The sequence below is a fragment of the Amblyomma americanum genome, chromosome 10, assembly GCF_052857255.1.
Source record: "Amblyomma americanum isolate KBUSLIRL-KWMA chromosome 10, ASM5285725v1, whole genome shotgun sequence".
In the NCBI taxonomy this organism is placed as follows: Eukaryota; Metazoa; Arthropoda; class Arachnida; order Ixodida; family Ixodidae; genus Amblyomma; species Amblyomma americanum.
Window position 1 is genome coordinate 55,767,412 of NC_135506.1, and position 17,485 is coordinate 55,784,896.

Genomic DNA, 17,485 nt, shown 5'->3' on the forward strand with positions numbered 1-17,485 from the left:
TTACTAAGCAAGATGAACAAGGTGAAAGTTTCAATGTTCTGTTTTCTGGGCTGGAATTGAAAAAGTGACCACAACACTGTTTCATTGCTGTCGTTATGGAGATCTTTTATCAAACAAGTGCCAGTCCCTAAGTACGGATATCACAAAACATTACTATGCTTTGTTGCAACAGCCACCTTCAATTTTAGTAGAGGGACCGCTGCTGCATGCAAGGAATGTGCTCAAAAATTAAAGTTGCATATTTATTTCATGCATCTTATGCTTTCCGCACAATCTTGCGAATTCTTAACTCTGCATCTGCTGAATTCGGAATTTTCCTCCACAGAAAGTTAGGGGCCTTATGTATGCCTTAAGCTCTAACCTTATTCAAAAGAATAATAAGAACAGAATTGCTGCCCATGTCGTGGTTTCAGGTCTGCTTGAAATGTAATGGAATTAATGGGCTTTACAGAGGACTTGCAGTGCCGTTAGAACAAGGTGCAAAGGCTGAGCACATTAGGGCTGATTTAGTGTGCAGGCTACATTCTATAACCCATGCTTTGTGTTTAGGTGAACAAGCAAAGGATGCAAGCATTGCAGGTGGTCTTCATTTGTTTTGCAAGGCATCTGTTTATATTTCATTTGCAGTGCTATGCCTTTCCGTTATGGCAACATAACCTGCACCTGTGGTTGGTACTATGCTCACATAGGAAAATGCTTTGTCGAATAGTAACTGTACATCTGTATGTATCATTGTCATGGTTGCTTTCATGGGTTCTTGTATGCTGGCTACCTCTATGGCGGGGAAGAACACTGCACAGATTTTTTTCACCAGCTGCTCCTAGTGCTTGGCACATGCGCTGATCAAAAGTGGATAAACTTAGTTGCAAGTTGTGATGAGTTTCTACGTAAAGTCTTGCACAATTTTGTCATTGGGATCGTGCACTGCAGAAGTTCGAGAAAGGGCGGTGCAAGTGCAATGTAGTCTCTGATGTCAAAACTGCTGTTTGCTTACGCTAGCTATACCCGTTTCTTTACTGTGTTCTGTATCCCTCCTGTGCGCATGCAGTGGCAGATTTGTTGTTAGAACTACTGAGTTCTTCAGATGTGCATTACTAATACAAGGTAGCATATTTTTCTGGGTACCACAGCTATTACCATCTCATGCGTCGATTGCTGAAATGAAGGTACTGTGATGCCATGTGCTACCGCCTTTCATATAGGGTAGGGGCCGTCTGCGGCATTTTCGTTGCAGCCACTGTGATATTATCGCTAGTGGCCATATTTTGGCGCCTATGGGCAAAGGCTCTAGAGAATATTGCTTCTGAACATTGGAAGTATTATTTCAAGTAAAAATAAAAAAACTTCAGGTCTATATCACAGGTGTGCACAGTCTATAGGCTCAAAAGTGACACCTTTGGACTTAAAAATGGATGTATTTGCCCTGAAGAGGTGTGCTTGTATCAGTGCGCCCTAATACGATTCACTTTTTCTTTGAATGGACAGTGGAAAATGGAGTATAGAGTAATGTGACTTGTGTATACTATTATAGTAATACCAGTATATATTAATGTAGACTATTGTTTCCAAAATATTGGAAATTGTATCCATGTCTTTTCTCTTGTATTTGCTGTGTGCTGTCTTTACCCTCATGTGGTGTCGTTGGCCTACATTAGAAAAAAATCTTAACGCAGGGTTGCTTCGAATATGCAAGCTCTGGCCTGTCCTTACAATGAGAAAGTCTGTGAAAAAAGCAACTTGTTTTGTGGCAGTGAAGCCTCATTAATCCAAAGTAGCTTGATTAGACGGTCTGGTTTATTCAATGATGCTTTGGTCTCATCATAATCACGTGTATTGCACACAGAAATTGCCTGGTTATTTGAATGCGTGAGCCTGTGCAGTGGTTAATTCGAATGAGGTGCGTAGCTGAACTGCCCCAGCTGGCAAAGCAGGACAGTGCAATGACTTGCCTCTAGCTCGGTGCGAGTGGTTTCACACCAGTAGTCATGACTGATCACGAGGCTGCCTGCTGTGTACGGTTACTACAATGCTGCTGGTGCTGCATGCATGTACGGTCTCGCATTATCGGTCATAACCACCTGCAGTCAGCACATGGTGCATATTGTTGCCTGCGGTCACGTTGCCCTATCAATTTCATAGTAAGTAAGGCCACTTGTCTTAGTGTCCGCCACTCCGCTCCTTTCTCCCCCACCTCTCCCTCCTTTCCAACATATCTGTTGTGGCAGAGGACTACGTAATTATGACAACCATGACAAACTGGCACTGACATGTGCCAGTGCACATAGCAGCCACCACAGGTTCATCACTTGCCCTCAGTGCTGGGTAGCTGTGTATGTGTGAGAGAGGCTTAGTGTGTACTGACACATCTCCAATTGCAGTTACCACTGCTACGCAGAGTATCAGCAGCTTGTTTGATCATGCTCTTTTTTTTTTTTTTCATTTAAACTCACCATTATTGAAACAGATTGCATATTCCCTTAGAGTTCGAAATTTCAAGCTTTGACTTTACAAGTACTTCCTGTATTCACTCATATGACTAATCTGTGGTGTGTTTGCTGATGTGGACTTTAATGTGATCACAGCTCCTACTTGAATCTTCGTCTTCTGCATGTGGTGGCCTTGTGCGTTCTGTTCAACTTGGGAGTTGTCGGTGATGGTAGCAGCATTATACGTTCTGATAAATAAAAATCAATGAGTTAACATTATGGCTCCTGTCTTTTCAGTTTGTGATGACATATTTAATCCCTTTATGCTGGGAAATGAATCTCTTACATATGTGCATCATTCTCTTCTCAGATTTTCACTGCAGCTTGTTGCTGATTTGTACTGTGCCTCATCTGAAATCTTTACAGAATGACATCCATGCAGCATTTCACTTATTTCACAAGCCTCATCGGCGATGACCTAGATTCTAAAGGCACCGTGTGTGGCCAAGTCACCTTGAGATCCTAACGTCTAATAATAAAGCACTGCTGAGGGCTTCTTGCGAGGCAGGTCACTGCCGATTTCTTTTCCAATCGAAGCGTATCTGTGTGCATCATGCCAAATAGATAGATTTCAGCATATAGAATGGCTTTGTGTACCAGTGGTTAGGCTATCTGTGCATATTCAATTATGGCCTTGCTGCACAGAACAGACTGACAGGTGATCAAAAACAAAGCCATCCACTGTGGCTTGTTTTTTTGCATAGTGTCTGTTTGGCAGAATAAATGCTCCTCGCTGTAAAATTGCACATGAAACTTGCTGCTTTGCAGCTACATCTGATGGCATACACTCGTGACTTCCTTCCAGTGCAGCCACTGTGCCAAGTAGAGATTCAGCCAGACTGGACAGCTGAGGAAAGCTAATGGCATCCATTCTGGCGAGAAGCTGTTTCAATGCCAGCAATTCTACATGGCTTTAACCTATGCCCACTAACATTTGCTTTTGGGTAGTTATGAAGGTTCAGTGACTAAAACTGCAATAGTAACCTGTGGCAGTTTACTTTGTACATGCTATCCAGTGCCTTTGTGGAAAATACAGGTCATAAGAAGGGTTACTGGGGAGAAAATAGAAGTCTTGTACCTTGGCTTTCTCCGAAGGCAAGTAACAGCATGGAAGAGCAACACCATTGGATGAAAGTGTCTGGTGGGGCACTTCGCCCTTGTTTTGGTTTGTTACATTTTTCGCTGCAAAGTGGCATGCACTTTTGATTCGTATCATTGTAGTAAAAAGTTTGATTGTTGGAAGCACAATGGATATTGCCATGAGCCTAACCATTCTTTCAATGAACACTGAAAAAAATTGAGTATGATGCAGCAAGCTAATCAAAGCAAACTACCTTCGGAGACTGAAATGCAACATGGATTAGGGAACAGCCGCAAGTTAAATATCCCAGCAGAAGTTTAAAGGAAAACATAACTTTGGGGGGGACTAACTAATGCAGTGAAAGGTTAACTGATTCTCTGTTATCCCTTTGCGGCACAGCTAATGCAGTTGTGCATGCCACTTTGCAAAATTTTTTTCAAAGTGTCTATCGCTACTTTCATGAAATCTGTGATGCTGGCTGCATTTCAGATCCCTGCTGGACAGAATGCCAGGGTCATTTCATGTCCAGAAGAAAGAATCTTTTCGAAAAACAAGAAATAAAGATGGACGGCACGAAGTTCTGCAGCGTGCCTATGAAGTGCTCTCTGGTGCTGTCACTCCTTTCTTCTCTTACACAGTAGAATGTTTTATTAAAGGACACTATAGCTGAGTTTCCTTATGGAAATAGCTTCGAGTGTTAAGAAAAATATTTGATGGAAGATCAGTGCTGCAATTCCATGAGTGTGGAAGTGTTCAGAATGGATGAATACCTAAAGTACTTGCGCTATTCATGTTGATTTTGATAAATAAGGGGTTCTAAATAGTATACACACACGAATTTTCAGACTTCTCTCGATAGTAGAACATAATGTGTGTCTGAAAGGGTTGCGGTAACAGAATAGATACCATGAGAAAGAAAACAGTTGGAAGTCGAGCAGAGAGATGTGATTAGGACGCTCACCGATATAAGAGGCGGCCGCAACTGGTACAGGACAAGGATAATTGGAACTAGTTGGGAAGAGCCTTTGTCCTGCAGCATTCGTAATCTGGCCAATGAACATTTTGTGTTTTGATTGTTTCAAGCTTGTACCTGAGTTCTCTGGGAAACTGTGCAGTTGCACGTTACGTTTTGCTCCTCAGTCTGGAATAGTTTAGAAATCTTGGCTTTTCCATGCTGTGATGAGAGACTGCAAAGAATACATGACATTGGTGAAGCAAAAACTGCCTGAAAGCAGTACTGTGTTTCCCTCTATTTCAAGCGTGTAATACTAGTTAGTGCTCATATTAAGGTGCAAGTCCAAAGTACACTCATGTTTGAAATATGTTAGAATTTTTGCTTTTTCTAGCTTTGTAAGCTTCCTTATTGGTATAAGAGGTGCGTTTCAATGCTATTACGTTGACTGTTAGAAAGGAAATATTCTTGTTCTTGGCAATTTAAATTTTGCATAGCCATTTACAAATGTGTCTGAGGCCTGTATTCTGGGAATGTCTACTTTGTTCAGCGCCTATTGGTTGGAGCCCCATATGTTGCGGAGGGGAGGACCACGGGATGACAGGTGGTCCGTCTTTCCTGTTGTGTTATCTCGGCTGAAACTGCACTTGCCTTTGCGTGAATAGTTGTCATGCAAAGCGAACATTACAAGAGCAGTTGATGCAAGTGCAATAAATACGATTTTTAATAAAGTGGTCGAAAGCAAAAACATTCAGCTTTAAGAGCAGTGGAAGGTTCAGCGCAGCCAATGTGTCGCAAGGCGGTGGCAACGTTTCTCCTCTTTGAAGCAAGGGAATGTGCCCAGTTTAAGCCAAACCTATTGACATGTTCAGACACTTCCAGAATACAGCCCTGAGTGTGAACATTGTTTGCTTTCCATTAGTCTGACCATTTATATTGTATGCATCATGTTTTAAGGCAGCAGATGTGTGTTTAGTTCGATTTCACTCTATAGAGCAAATTTTCAGCACCAAGTCACTGATATTTAATAAATGTTGCATGTGTCACCCTTTGTACATTGAGCATTTCATTCTTTGTGATATGCTTCTAAGTAAATGAGAGAACGCTTTGCTCTAATCATGAGTTTTATTGTATAGGCAGTGAACGTTTCAATATACATATATTTTTTTCATAGCGTGCAGTTTATTTACTCTGTCTGCTTCACATTGCAACAATGTATACTTGTGTTTTTGATGTTGAAATCTTGTAACTATGCGTTTGTATGTATGCTGACAACAGTTTGTGTGGGAGAGTGATTCCACTCTTCTGATGTTCTTGGCAAAAATGACTGTTATAAATGATTAGCATTGCACAAAGGAATTCCAACTTTTTGAGTGAAGTCTGTTCAAGAGGAGATGAACTGAGACAATTGTGAAGCTTGATGGTCACAGAATATAGCATACAAAATGCTGCGTCGAAGTAGTTTGTGAGTGGTGGCGGTTCAAGGCTTGCTTTCATAGCAGTTATACTTGCAGTTTTATTATAATTTGAAAGTATGAAACAAACAGGGTTGTTCTGTGTCAGTTTACTAAAAACATCAAAAGAAATTGGCTTGGTCCTGTAATAATGCAGCATTGTCTACCTTGGTTTGAACGAGCATTTTGTAAACCAGTAATTTCAATGATAGAGGTGCTTCGTAGATTTACGATAAAAGTACCTGACATTCAGTAAGTGTTGTGTTAGATGTGTATAGCCCAGTACAGGCTGGTTGCGACTGACAACTACAAGCATGATTGCCACAAGAACTGCGTGTACGCGCACCGAAGTCATGAGACTGGTCTATTGCAGCTGCAGTTTACTAAGTGAAATGGTGCCCTTATGAATAGGTAGGTGAGTTTGGCCACTTGGGCAGAACGAATGCCCATTTCGGGGATTGCACGTTGCATTATGGTGCTGAGGATTGTGTGAAGCAACCCATTGTACTTGCAATAATATTTTAAAATTATAGGCTGACATAAATTCCTAGCACAATCGTTTGTAGCAGTGCACTTGCTTGAAGTGGAAGTGTTAACGTCTTCAAGTCACAGGGCTGTTGTGCTACTATTACATTCTTGTCATTCCTTCATTGTTTGATAGCCACTCTTGTATAATCATTCATTTCTTGTGTGCTTATTTGCCTAGTGCTAACTTACAATGTGTGAGACATAAAAGTGACCCGAAATTTTCGTGACACTAAGCCATCATATTTCATAGCTGTTTGATGTCTGCCTTTTCTATTACCACTTTTTGGTAAACTTTTATGTTGTCGTCAATCAGTTCTTTGACTCTATTTAGCCGACTCTTGGATGATATGTACCAACCCTTTAATTTGTTTTGCACTTGGTTTTGCTCCTACATTTTATTGGTTATTTTCTAAGTTGCTAATTATCACATTTTATAGGTATTTGTGCAGGAAAGACTTCTAAATGACAAAACCCTTATGATGCAAAGCGAGTTATATTATATGTTCTCTACTTTTGCCTTTCATATGACAAAACACTGACCATAGAGTGCATAGTGGTTAAAATTTAGAATTTGATATGTCCACTTGAGCGTAATTTTAATAAAAAAAGGCTGTGTTTTCCTTGACAGAGTTCAGCCAGTGCTGCATCTTCTAATGTCGTGATGGACATGAGTAGTGTAAGAGCATCTTCGGTGTTGATTGATTCATATCCTGAACAGCAGTGCTAGCATCTGCCATTACTAAGAGACATATACCTCATATGTGGGTAAGAGTATGCTGTCTTTCATGGCGCAGGCTTGGATGCTACGCGTCATGACCACGACTTGCCACTCGCAGAAAACACGGCTGGCAAAGGGCAACTTTTACACTGCCCCGTGTGCAACTACTTCACGCCTTTCAGCGGCAACATGAAGATGCACCTGAGGACGCACACCGGCGAGCGCCCTTTCCAGTGCAGCTACTGTGGCAAGAGATTCAGACAGACTGGACATCTGAAAAAACACATCCGCATCCACACCGGCGAGAAACAGTTCCAATGTCAGCTGTGTCCCGTGTCTTTCACCCAGAAGGCGAGCTTAGTGAGACATTTGCAAGCACATGCCGGCAAAAGAATTGGGTTTCACTTTTGCTCAGGCACGTGGGTGCCGACTGTAGGGCAATGAAATGAAGAGGAATGCAAGGACAGACGCTGCTTCAGGAAACTGCCAACATACAGCAACGGCACGGGCTTCCAGCAACTTGTGTCAGTATACTTGGCCCATGCTGTCTGGTGTCTTTGTCTTTTGCCTTACAGCAGCTTGTGTCAGTATCCTAGGCCTATGCTGTCTTGTGCCTGTGTGAGTGAGGGCAAATGCAAGCCATGAGGCGAGTTCTTACATCTTACATGGTATAATGGGTAGCCTGTGCCTCAGCTTCCATGCAGCACTTGCATGACAAAATGGAAGGGCATTGCAGTTAGATGGAATGTTTATGTGGGGCAGATGTTTACATTTAAGCATATTTTTTTTATCGTGCACAAGATACTTGGTCTACTTTTATGTTGTAGTTTGGGTTGAAACAATATAGGCTTGTATTTTTTATGCTGAAATCTTATAACTGCAAACAACTCGAAATTGACATGTTCACCAGGTGGCCTGTGAAAATAGCATCCTAGTGAGTCACAGGTGCAAGCACTGTTGAAGGTGTGCCATCTGTGGTTGTTTGGAACTGGTATGCCTTGGAGTTGGTATTCTTATGCATTCGAAGGCAGCATTGCTATTGTTGTAGCTCAAATATTTTTGTCCTCATTTGCCCCTGTTTTGTTGCATTGTTTTCCTGTATTTTTTCTCTGGCCTTTGTTCAGTGTTTTAAATACATAGGTGACCCCCCCCACCAAACTTGGCTTTACTTTCAGGTTTCATAACCTACATTCTTGGTTACATATTGTCGGTTCTTTATCAAGCTAGTGCATATAGCAGCAGTGTCCTAATGGTGAGATAAAAGTTTTTGATAGCTCTGTGACATGCACTGATCGCAAAGCCGATAACGACTCGCATATAGAGGCTGACATGTGCAGTTGAGCTCGTGGCTAGCTCAAAAGCAGAATGCCAGTCAAGACTATTTTTTAGGCTTTCAGCCAGTTTCTGCATAAGCGAGCATTGTGGTGGGTGTGAGTGGTGTGCCAGCTCGTTCAATCAATAAGCCTTTTAAGAATGAATCTCTACCCTAAGAATAAAAATCTGCAGACAAGGAGCATGACAGGACTGAATCTTTCTGGAGCTAGTTTTCCAAATGTTTTGTGCAAATGTGCCTCACCTAGCAGTGTGTTTTGCTGTGTACTTCAGCGGCATTTACTGATTTGTTTCTTGAGGGCAAAATTAGCTTCCAGTGTTGCTGAGAGATGTACACCTCATTTCTGAGTTAATGTGCACTACTTTAATGGTGCAGGTTGTGCTGCCGTGTGTGGCGAGCGTGGCTTGCCACTCGGAGAAAGAAGCCCAGGCACAGGGGAGCTGTTGCGCTGCAGTGTGTGCAACTACTCCACAACTCATCAGAGCCGCATGCTGTGTCATTGGAGGATGCACGTGAGCGAACGAAGCCGATACAAGTGCAGCTACTGTGGCAAGGGCTTTTTGGGGAAGTCCCACCTGGTGACACACGTTCGCATCCACACAGGCGAAAAGCCATTCAGGTGCAACTGGTGTTCTATGGCCTTCACACAGAAGGTTACCCTTGTCGAGCACATGCGAACGCACACGGGGGAAAGACCGTTCCAATGCCGCTTCTGCCCCAAGGCATTTGCTCGCAAGACGAATATGAAGTCCCACGAAAAGAGGCACCATGCAGCCTCTTCTGTAGACTGCTGACATCTTAGAAGAGCAAGCTGCCGGGATAGTTGGTTATGCATGTTATTTAGAAGGCAGCGCAAAAAAAACGGACGAGAGACGGAGTAGGGGACACCAAAAGACATTCACGAATGCTCGTGAGCTTTTGTGTAACGCCACTTTGTTCTCTGAGATGTTTAAGAGCACGCTCTTCAACAATGAGCATGTGGTGTAATGTGCCCTGTAGTGGTGCCTATGTGAGCTCGACAAGGTGCTCTTAATGTGTCTCTGTAGCATCATTCGTTACACAGGTATCATAGAGAGCATAATAAACGGAAGTGAGAGCAGATGTTCTTGGGTGAGCTGGGGAAGTTGGCTGACAACTACATCTATTTTATGAGAGTATTTGTTTAGAAGACCGCAAGAACAGTTGGTACTGTCACTAGCAGATAGTGGCGGTGGAGCATGTGTACTGAGCCGAATCGTAGGTGTGCTCGTGGTATATTGCTCATCGAGGAGATAGTATGTATCTGAATTGCCTGGATAGTTACGATCCTAACCTAATTGAGAATGGTGCAGAATGGAGGGACCACTTTCTAAATGTTGCTTTAATCGACTACTGTGACAAACAAAAATCTTTCCGTTCTGCTCAAGTACGTCACATTCGACTTTTTCCCATTGGTACATAAGAGTTCATGGTCACAATATTTCTTTGATAGTGATGTCACATTTTTCTGGGTTATTGTAACTTTATTACCGCACCAAGCTGCAATGACTGAGGTGGTCCTGTTTTTTGTGTGAGTGATAGAAAACCAGAGATAGACTAATGTGAGAGGCTGATTTCGGAAGTTTTTCTGATGGCTTTGCTTGTTCACTCATTTACTATTTGTTATGTCCGCTCCCACATGATGCCAATTAAAACTCCATGCTGCCTACATTACTGAGAGGATTTACAATATAGGGCTGTTATAAATGTGAAGCACTGACCTGTCCTAATAGCATAGGACACATGAAATTCAGCGTGCTTTCTGGCACTGGTCTGTCCTGTATTAACTTTTGTCGCTGCTGCTTTGCTATTTTCTTTGTCTACTCCCTTTGATGGTGTTCCGTTATACTTTTGAGTTCTTCCTGGGGGCAGGTCGCATTATATGTTATATGTGTTCTGTTTCTCTTGTGATCATATCTTTGAATTTTTATGCATTGTTCTTTTTTTTTCTTAAATTTTCAGTCCATTTACTGCAGAATGTATTGTGCCTCATGTGAGAGCCTTAAAAGAATTGCATGCGTGCAACATGCTATTTATTTCACGCACCTCATTGATAATCGAGATTATAGAGTTCAACATCAGTTACCTTGTTGTCTTGGAATTTTCTGAAAAAGAATAAAGCAATGCTAAACATCGAGTTCGGCAAGTTGGGTAAAGATTCATACTAGAATACGAGCACTCATCTTGTATGTTCCTTTCTGCTTGTCTGTTGTTTTTTTAAGTTGTATTACCAGTGTAAATAAAGCAGCGCTGGGTGCTTCTTGTCAGGCAAACAACTGCAGCTTTTTTTTCTTTTCACTGCTGTTGCAGCCAGAGACTTTTGCATGCATCAACAGCTCAGTACATCTGCTTGCATTCTGTCACATATGCTTGAAGCATGGAGGGTGGCTGCACATGTCAGTGACTAGATGATTTCTAGTAACCAGGGGGAGTTCTAGTAACCCCAGAGTTTTTAATGCTACTGACACAACATGTTTGATCTAAGCATTCGAGTGCATTTTCGAATCAGTCCAAGCTATTAAGGTTTACTGGCAAAGCAAATTTCCCAATCTTCCATTTTGTGTGCAGAAGGTAATAAAATTTATTCACCTTCTTCTCATATGGCGCATTTCGAAGCAGTTACTCACTTTTCATAAGTGACTTGAATTGTGGGTAGCTGATGAGCAATTTTGTGGAGCTGACTGACCTTTATTTTACGAGTGGTGGATCCCTGGGCATTGTAGACTGCTGCAAAATGGTGTTGCCGATGCCATGGTTAAAAAAGAATCTCACTGGCAAAGTAGCTAGCTGGCATAGTCCCCTTATTGAGACTGTACGCTGGCTTGCTACTCTTCGCTGTTATGCATTCCTTACTAGGCTTGATTTAAGCATGTTTTGACTGCTGCTAGTGATGTCGTGGCAGTCTTTTACATAGATTAATCTCTACCTTCTCTGGTTATCAGTGTAGCTTAGCATGCCAAAGCAGTGTGCCTCATGATAACCTCTGGTTTTAATTCCTAAAATCATTCTGCTGCTTTTACCTTTTTGCTGATTTAATGCTCACGTTCCGAACATAATTATCAGCAACATTAAACTTATAAGCCAGTTAGTTATATTGGAGTCTTGTATGAGCACAGCTTCCAGGGTCCATGCAGAAATCTGTGCAGTTTACAGACAACTGTTGCCATCCAAATAGAAAGAAAACACAGCCTCATACTGGAACAAGTATTTGTCTGGAATTTATTTTTGACGTTCAGGCAGTAACCGTGACTTTCAACTAGAAGAACATTATAATTAAACTTTTTCACCTGGCCTGGGCACAGGATGCATAATTACCTCAAAATCAACTTAGTTAATGTTGCTAATTGACAGCTGGTCACTGACACTTCTGGGGGCACCGTTTGTAAGTGGTGTGTCAGTGTAAGTGAAGCTGATCTTTTTGAACCCAGCAATTGAAGCGTACATGCATATGCATGTTTGTGGTATACTTGTTTTTTTAAAACGGGGGAAGTTTGTAATGCAATGCTGCTGCAGAGTACCATGAATGTTGTGCGCATGTTAAGTGAGCTAAGTTGCATAATTAGGAATCACTGTTGACAAAATAACGAGCTTGGGTTTGTTAAACATTGTTTAAAAAGAAATACCAGTACAAAAAAGGGAAAACAGGCGAAAACACCTGCTTCCTATCGTCTTTCATCATGTGTTAATTTTGTGCTCTTTTTTTTCACAGTGTATTGTCTGTTTTTTGGCTCTTTTTCCTGCATAATAATGTACATTCACTAGCAGTCGCTTTAATTTTATTGCTGCATTGTTCTTGCCTCTTTTTTGTATTTTTGTGTGTAATGCGCCTTTATGTGTTTGTTGATCTGAGATGTCCTAGACTGATCTTGTGCCACGGCGTCACTATTTCACGGGATTTTGGTTGCGATGGTCGAACGCTCTTTACTATAACTGTTTCTTTATTAAAGATGTATTTATAATAAAATGAAAAAAAATTTGCAGTGGAAGGTGAAATGGGATTGCAGTTTACTTTAATATGCCTGTATTTTTACTATATGTGAGTTTAGTAATACAAGGTTCTACTGTATATTGAATAAATGAGCAAGTAAATAAATTGTTGTTCTATTTTTTTCTTTTTGCTTTATATCATGTACTGCTTTAGAACAGAGACTTGTTGGGCTGCTTGTATATTTAACATAAGGTGCGAACAAGAGGCACACACTGGCATTATTGATATGATTCTTTTTATGAATGATTCAGTTCACAGAGTGCTTGTTTGCTCTTTAGGTTTTTTTTCCTCCGTGACTTATTGCTGCTACATGCACTTGTTTATGACGTTGTAATCCCATCAGTCATTGATAGTTATAATTGTACTTTGCTTTGCTCCTCATCTTTTTTTAGTAGTTATCGTGCTTTGTTTTTCTCTTAGGTTTATTTACTTTCCTTCACAGGAGCTTATCGTCAAACTGCTTTATGAGGTATAGGCCTGACCTCGTGCTATAACACGAGAAGTGTATTGTGCCCACCTCTTCTTGAGCAAGTAATACACTAACCTAAAGTGATTCAGTGGTGCACTGGTATTGAGCTTTGGTCAGGTTTATAAATTAGTCAGAGTATCTTGATCGTGAGCTGTAGTGACCCAAGGGGTTGACATGACATCATTGTGACCCTCTGAAATGCTTCTCATTCTGAAACTCTTTGTTTATTTGCTTACTGTTTCATTTTTGATGCAAGCCTCCTAGCTAGTGATGAGTGCAAGCCTATAACAAAAGTATGTTTGCCATTAGTATACATGCTGAGAGGTATTAGGAGGTCTTCTTTGGTGTGGCTAGTTGGTAGTACTTGATAGACAAAGAAAGCGTGAAATTCAGACACTCAAAGTATACAATCCATAGACATGCACTGCTCGCAACTAACTTGTACAACAGCGGGCCAGTCGATACAGTATGGGCTTTCAAAAATCACGGAGGGGTGCATCTGTGCATGTTTCTGTAACCTGAATATTGATGGCTCAGTTATCAAAATAAATAAGTTGTGAGTAGTGTTTGACTCTAGTTTCCTTTCTTGATGAGTGTCTGATTTCAAGCTTCCTTTGTCCAGCTCAGAAATAGGTGAGCCCATGCTTTTATGATGTTGTCACCTTGCCGAGCTCAACAGGTTTGTCAGGTGCAAACCATAAATTTGTCGATGAAAATGCAATGTCTTCCATGGTCCAGGCGCTGCCAGTGCGGGCAGCAGAGGCAGCTTGACAGTGGGAAAAAATTCTCGCCCCGGAAGGCTGCTGCTGCGGTGCCCCAAGTGCAGCTACACCACGAATCTCATGAGCAGCATGAAGAACCACCTGACGATGCACACTACTGGGCGCCCTCACAAGTAGGGCCACTGCTAGATGGGCCTCATGTAATGGAGCAACCCTAGTACCGCACTGGCGAGAAAGGTTGCGGTGTCAACTGTGTGAATGAGAGGAACATTTGCGGGTGTAATTTCGTTCCAATGTCGCCTTTGCCCAATGGCTCATGTAGGGGTTGCATGCCTTGATGTTCAGTAACAATAGGCATTGCCAGCAGGTGCTGTTTGTCAGGTGCTGTGGAAGCATGGTACTTTCTGATGCTGTTTTGACCAAGAACAAACACAAACTTGTAGAAGGCTTTCTGACTGAATTCTTGTCAGTAGACTTGCTGTTAACCTTGTGAGCTGTGATTGTTACTTGTTGCAAGAGTGTGCTGGCCATGGAGAGATGCTTTGGCTAACTACTTGGGCTTTGTGTCTGTTTGTCATTTTTTTACTCTCTTATTATTATGTGCAGGCAAAGGCAAAGGTCTTTTTATGTGCTACATTTTAAGCAACTTGAAAAAAACAACATTGTGTGCTATAAATTTTTATTGGCATTACATGTTGTCAATCTTTGTTGAAAGGATTATGAGGACAGTCCTGGTTTTTATGGTCACTTTTCATTATTTCATATTAAATACATGTCTAGAATGTGAATTTCGCTACAGTTCCCTTCCCACCATTGTGCCATGTCACTTGAGAGAATGGCCTTAAAGCATTCTCTTCAGAGTTCACACTATAGGCGTGTTGTGAATGCACTTCAAATAAAAAAAAAAGACTTGGTTTGGTACTAAGCATATTTGATTTTTAATCTTGTATTTAACTGCTTCTTGCTATTATTTTTTGTAACCAAGTTTGTTACCGGATGTAGTGGATGAAATGTGCTGCTCTTGACTGAGCTGTGTTCTCTCTGCTCTGCTTACTGTTTTAAACTTAGTACTCATTCATTAGTGGTCACTGATTGATTGATTATTTACTGGTCATTGCTTGTTCATTTGCAGCCTTCAGTAAAGGAGTGCTATAGTTTAGCTGTCACATATTTTTACATGACAACAAGGATGGCATTTATTCCATGCTTATTGAATTCATTGCTAGATGGATGTAAATTAAGTTTGCAACAGCTTCTAAACTCTTATCCAAGGCCTTTGTAGTAATTGTTTCTGTGCAATGCATAGAAATACAGACATGAATTTTAAGCTCTACCGCCCCTGTTTTGTTGCACAAACTGCATTGATCCTTATGCTCATTTTAATGTATGTGGTGGTGGACAGAAAGATGCAATAAGCAGTGGGGTGACTTATCTGTCTACAATGACCCATGTTTATTATTAGGTGCACAATAATCCTGGCACAATTTCATGTCATGAAAGAGTATTGTTTCTTCAGTAACGCAGGCAGCACACGTGCTAGCGGGAAACAACTGTCAGGCCACATAACCAATGTCAAGTTGCAGTGACAGTTAAAATTCATAATTTCGTGTGGCTGACGAAAATCTATCAGCAAGAAGCTGTTGTGTTTGATAACTCTCATCACATATGTCGCCAGTCTCATGTCGTGATCCATGGTATGGTATTTCTGCTCGCATGTGATCTCTTTTGGAGTTATAAACTATGTAGCAAAGAACAGGTGAGGCTGCAAACACTCAGAAATGAAGTAAATTTTGACTCTCATTACTCGTGTGTTCATTCATGTGGAGACTGCTGTTCTAGCATGCACATTAAGGATGGTTGCTTCTGCCATTTCCTTGATGTTGTTAAGGTGTTATGCTGTCATGTTTTCCTCCATTTTTGTGTTGTGTGCTATAGTGAACTGTCATACACGTTCTGATAACTGAAGAACAATAGAGCTAATTTTGCACCAGGCTCTTGTTTTGTCTAATTTCAATAAAAAATAAAGTTTACGCATACACTGAAGCTAACTTATGTGCCTTATTAATATCTAGATTTTCTCTCTTTTCCCTGCACCCTGAACTGGGCCTTGTCCGAAAGTTTGACAGTAAGAAGTATCTTGTATCTTATTGTAGTCATGGCTTCAAGTCTGAAAGACAGTATTCAGGTATATTCTTCAAGCTGCATCTATTACACCACCTGTTGACCCTAGCACGTGCTGAATAAAGGAGGTGGGTAGTAAGGACAATGTGTTGTTGCTAGTAAATTCAGTGCAGCTATCTTTTGCTGCCACAGTGGGTCTCTGTTGCTTACGTTTAGAAATTTATAGGGCCCCTAGGTGTCGAGCAGTCTTGCATGATAAACTGGCAGTCGTTCACAGGCAAGCACGTTTTGTGGTGGTGAATTCAGTATGTAACTGGCCTGTTTGTTCATTTCTTGTATGCTCACTTGTGATTCTTGGCTAATCATTGCTATATTAACATTTGCTAAATTGGGACACTATGATGACATGAAATGTTAGCAGTTAATATGCACTGCTACTGCTTTTTTTTTTATCTCCTTTCATGACTAACCATTTTACATCTTTGCCAATGCCATTCACTGAAGGGTAAAAATGAATCTGTCTTCAATTGAGATCAAGCTTGCATGTCTGATTGACATCTTTAGTTCTCATGAAAAGAATACATAATGCTGCTCTTATGCGTAGAAGATTGTATCTGGAACTTAGAAAGCCACTATCAACTTATTTCCTTAAAAAAAAAAAATTAAAGGCAGATCATATCACCTTTATGTTCAAAGAATTTGTACAAAATTTCGGACCATTGTGAAACACAAACTGTGACAGCAACAAGTCAAATCTTCTGCACTTTGTGAGTAAATGCATTTACTTTCGTTTTCTGTGCCTGAAATCGTTTTTCACCTTGCGACTGATTTCTTGCCTGTTGCATTTTTGACTGTGTGTATGTGTGTGTGTACACACAGGAATACATCTCCAATGTGCATCATCATGCATTCATTTCCAAGTTCTCAATATCGTTCATATTGACTTGTATGCACGTTATCTGCAAAAAAACCACAGCAAGACTTGGGGTATCAAGCATGGCATAAAGATTGCCTTCAACCACCTGGAATTAAAGCTTGATAAGAAATGTATGCAGATATACTCCGGTTATTTGCCAGTCTTCACCTGTCGTACCATGCGTTTGACAGAGCTGTGCCTATTTCTTGGCTTCTATATTACCCTAGCATTTGTGGAAACCCTTTAGCTCAAGGTGCCCTTTTGGCTAGTTTTCAAAGGGAGGACAATTCAGCACAACTCCCTGCAATTATTGTTCTAAGTAATAATTAACTCTTCCTGGCTGTGTTGGTGTTTGTCCAGCAATAAAAGACACATTTATAGCCAAAAAAATTGCATTAAAAAATCTTCCAACCATTAGACTCAGACTCGTGACGTCCTTACCGGAAAGGACGGTTTGGAAACGAAATCTTCTTTGGCTTTCACATCATCACACATCTGCATGCAGCATGCACAATTCGCGGGCTACAATCACGACTTTATCATTCTAAACGAGGTTGTGAAGGTTATTCCTTCCGCTCTTGGTGTCCACTTGTTACTGAATAACAGCAGCCTAAATTGAGATGCTGTGTTGATGTTGGTGGGGTGCCTATTAAATTTCTATTTTCTTTTGTCTTAGTATTCCTCATGTTCACTACTTAT

At 41.1% G+C, this 17,485-nt stretch overlaps 1 protein-coding gene across 1 annotated transcript in view; it reads left to right on the forward strand.

The window, feature by feature from the left end:
* Positions 1-15,792, forward strand: part of LOC144108318 (uncharacterized) — a 30,424-nt gene extending 14,632 nt beyond the window's left edge. Inside the window, exons 6-8 of the mRNA XM_077641582.1 lie at positions 7,272-7,743; positions 8,928-9,064; positions 13,766-15,792. Of these exons, the coding sequence (XP_077497708.1) occupies positions 7,272-7,663 (392 nt within the window). The 3' untranslated portion in view covers positions 7,664-7,743; positions 8,928-9,064; positions 13,766-15,792. The remainder of the gene's footprint in view (positions 1-7,271; positions 7,744-8,927; positions 9,065-13,765) is intronic.
* The last annotated feature ends 1,693 nt before the right edge of the window (positions 15,793-17,485 follow it).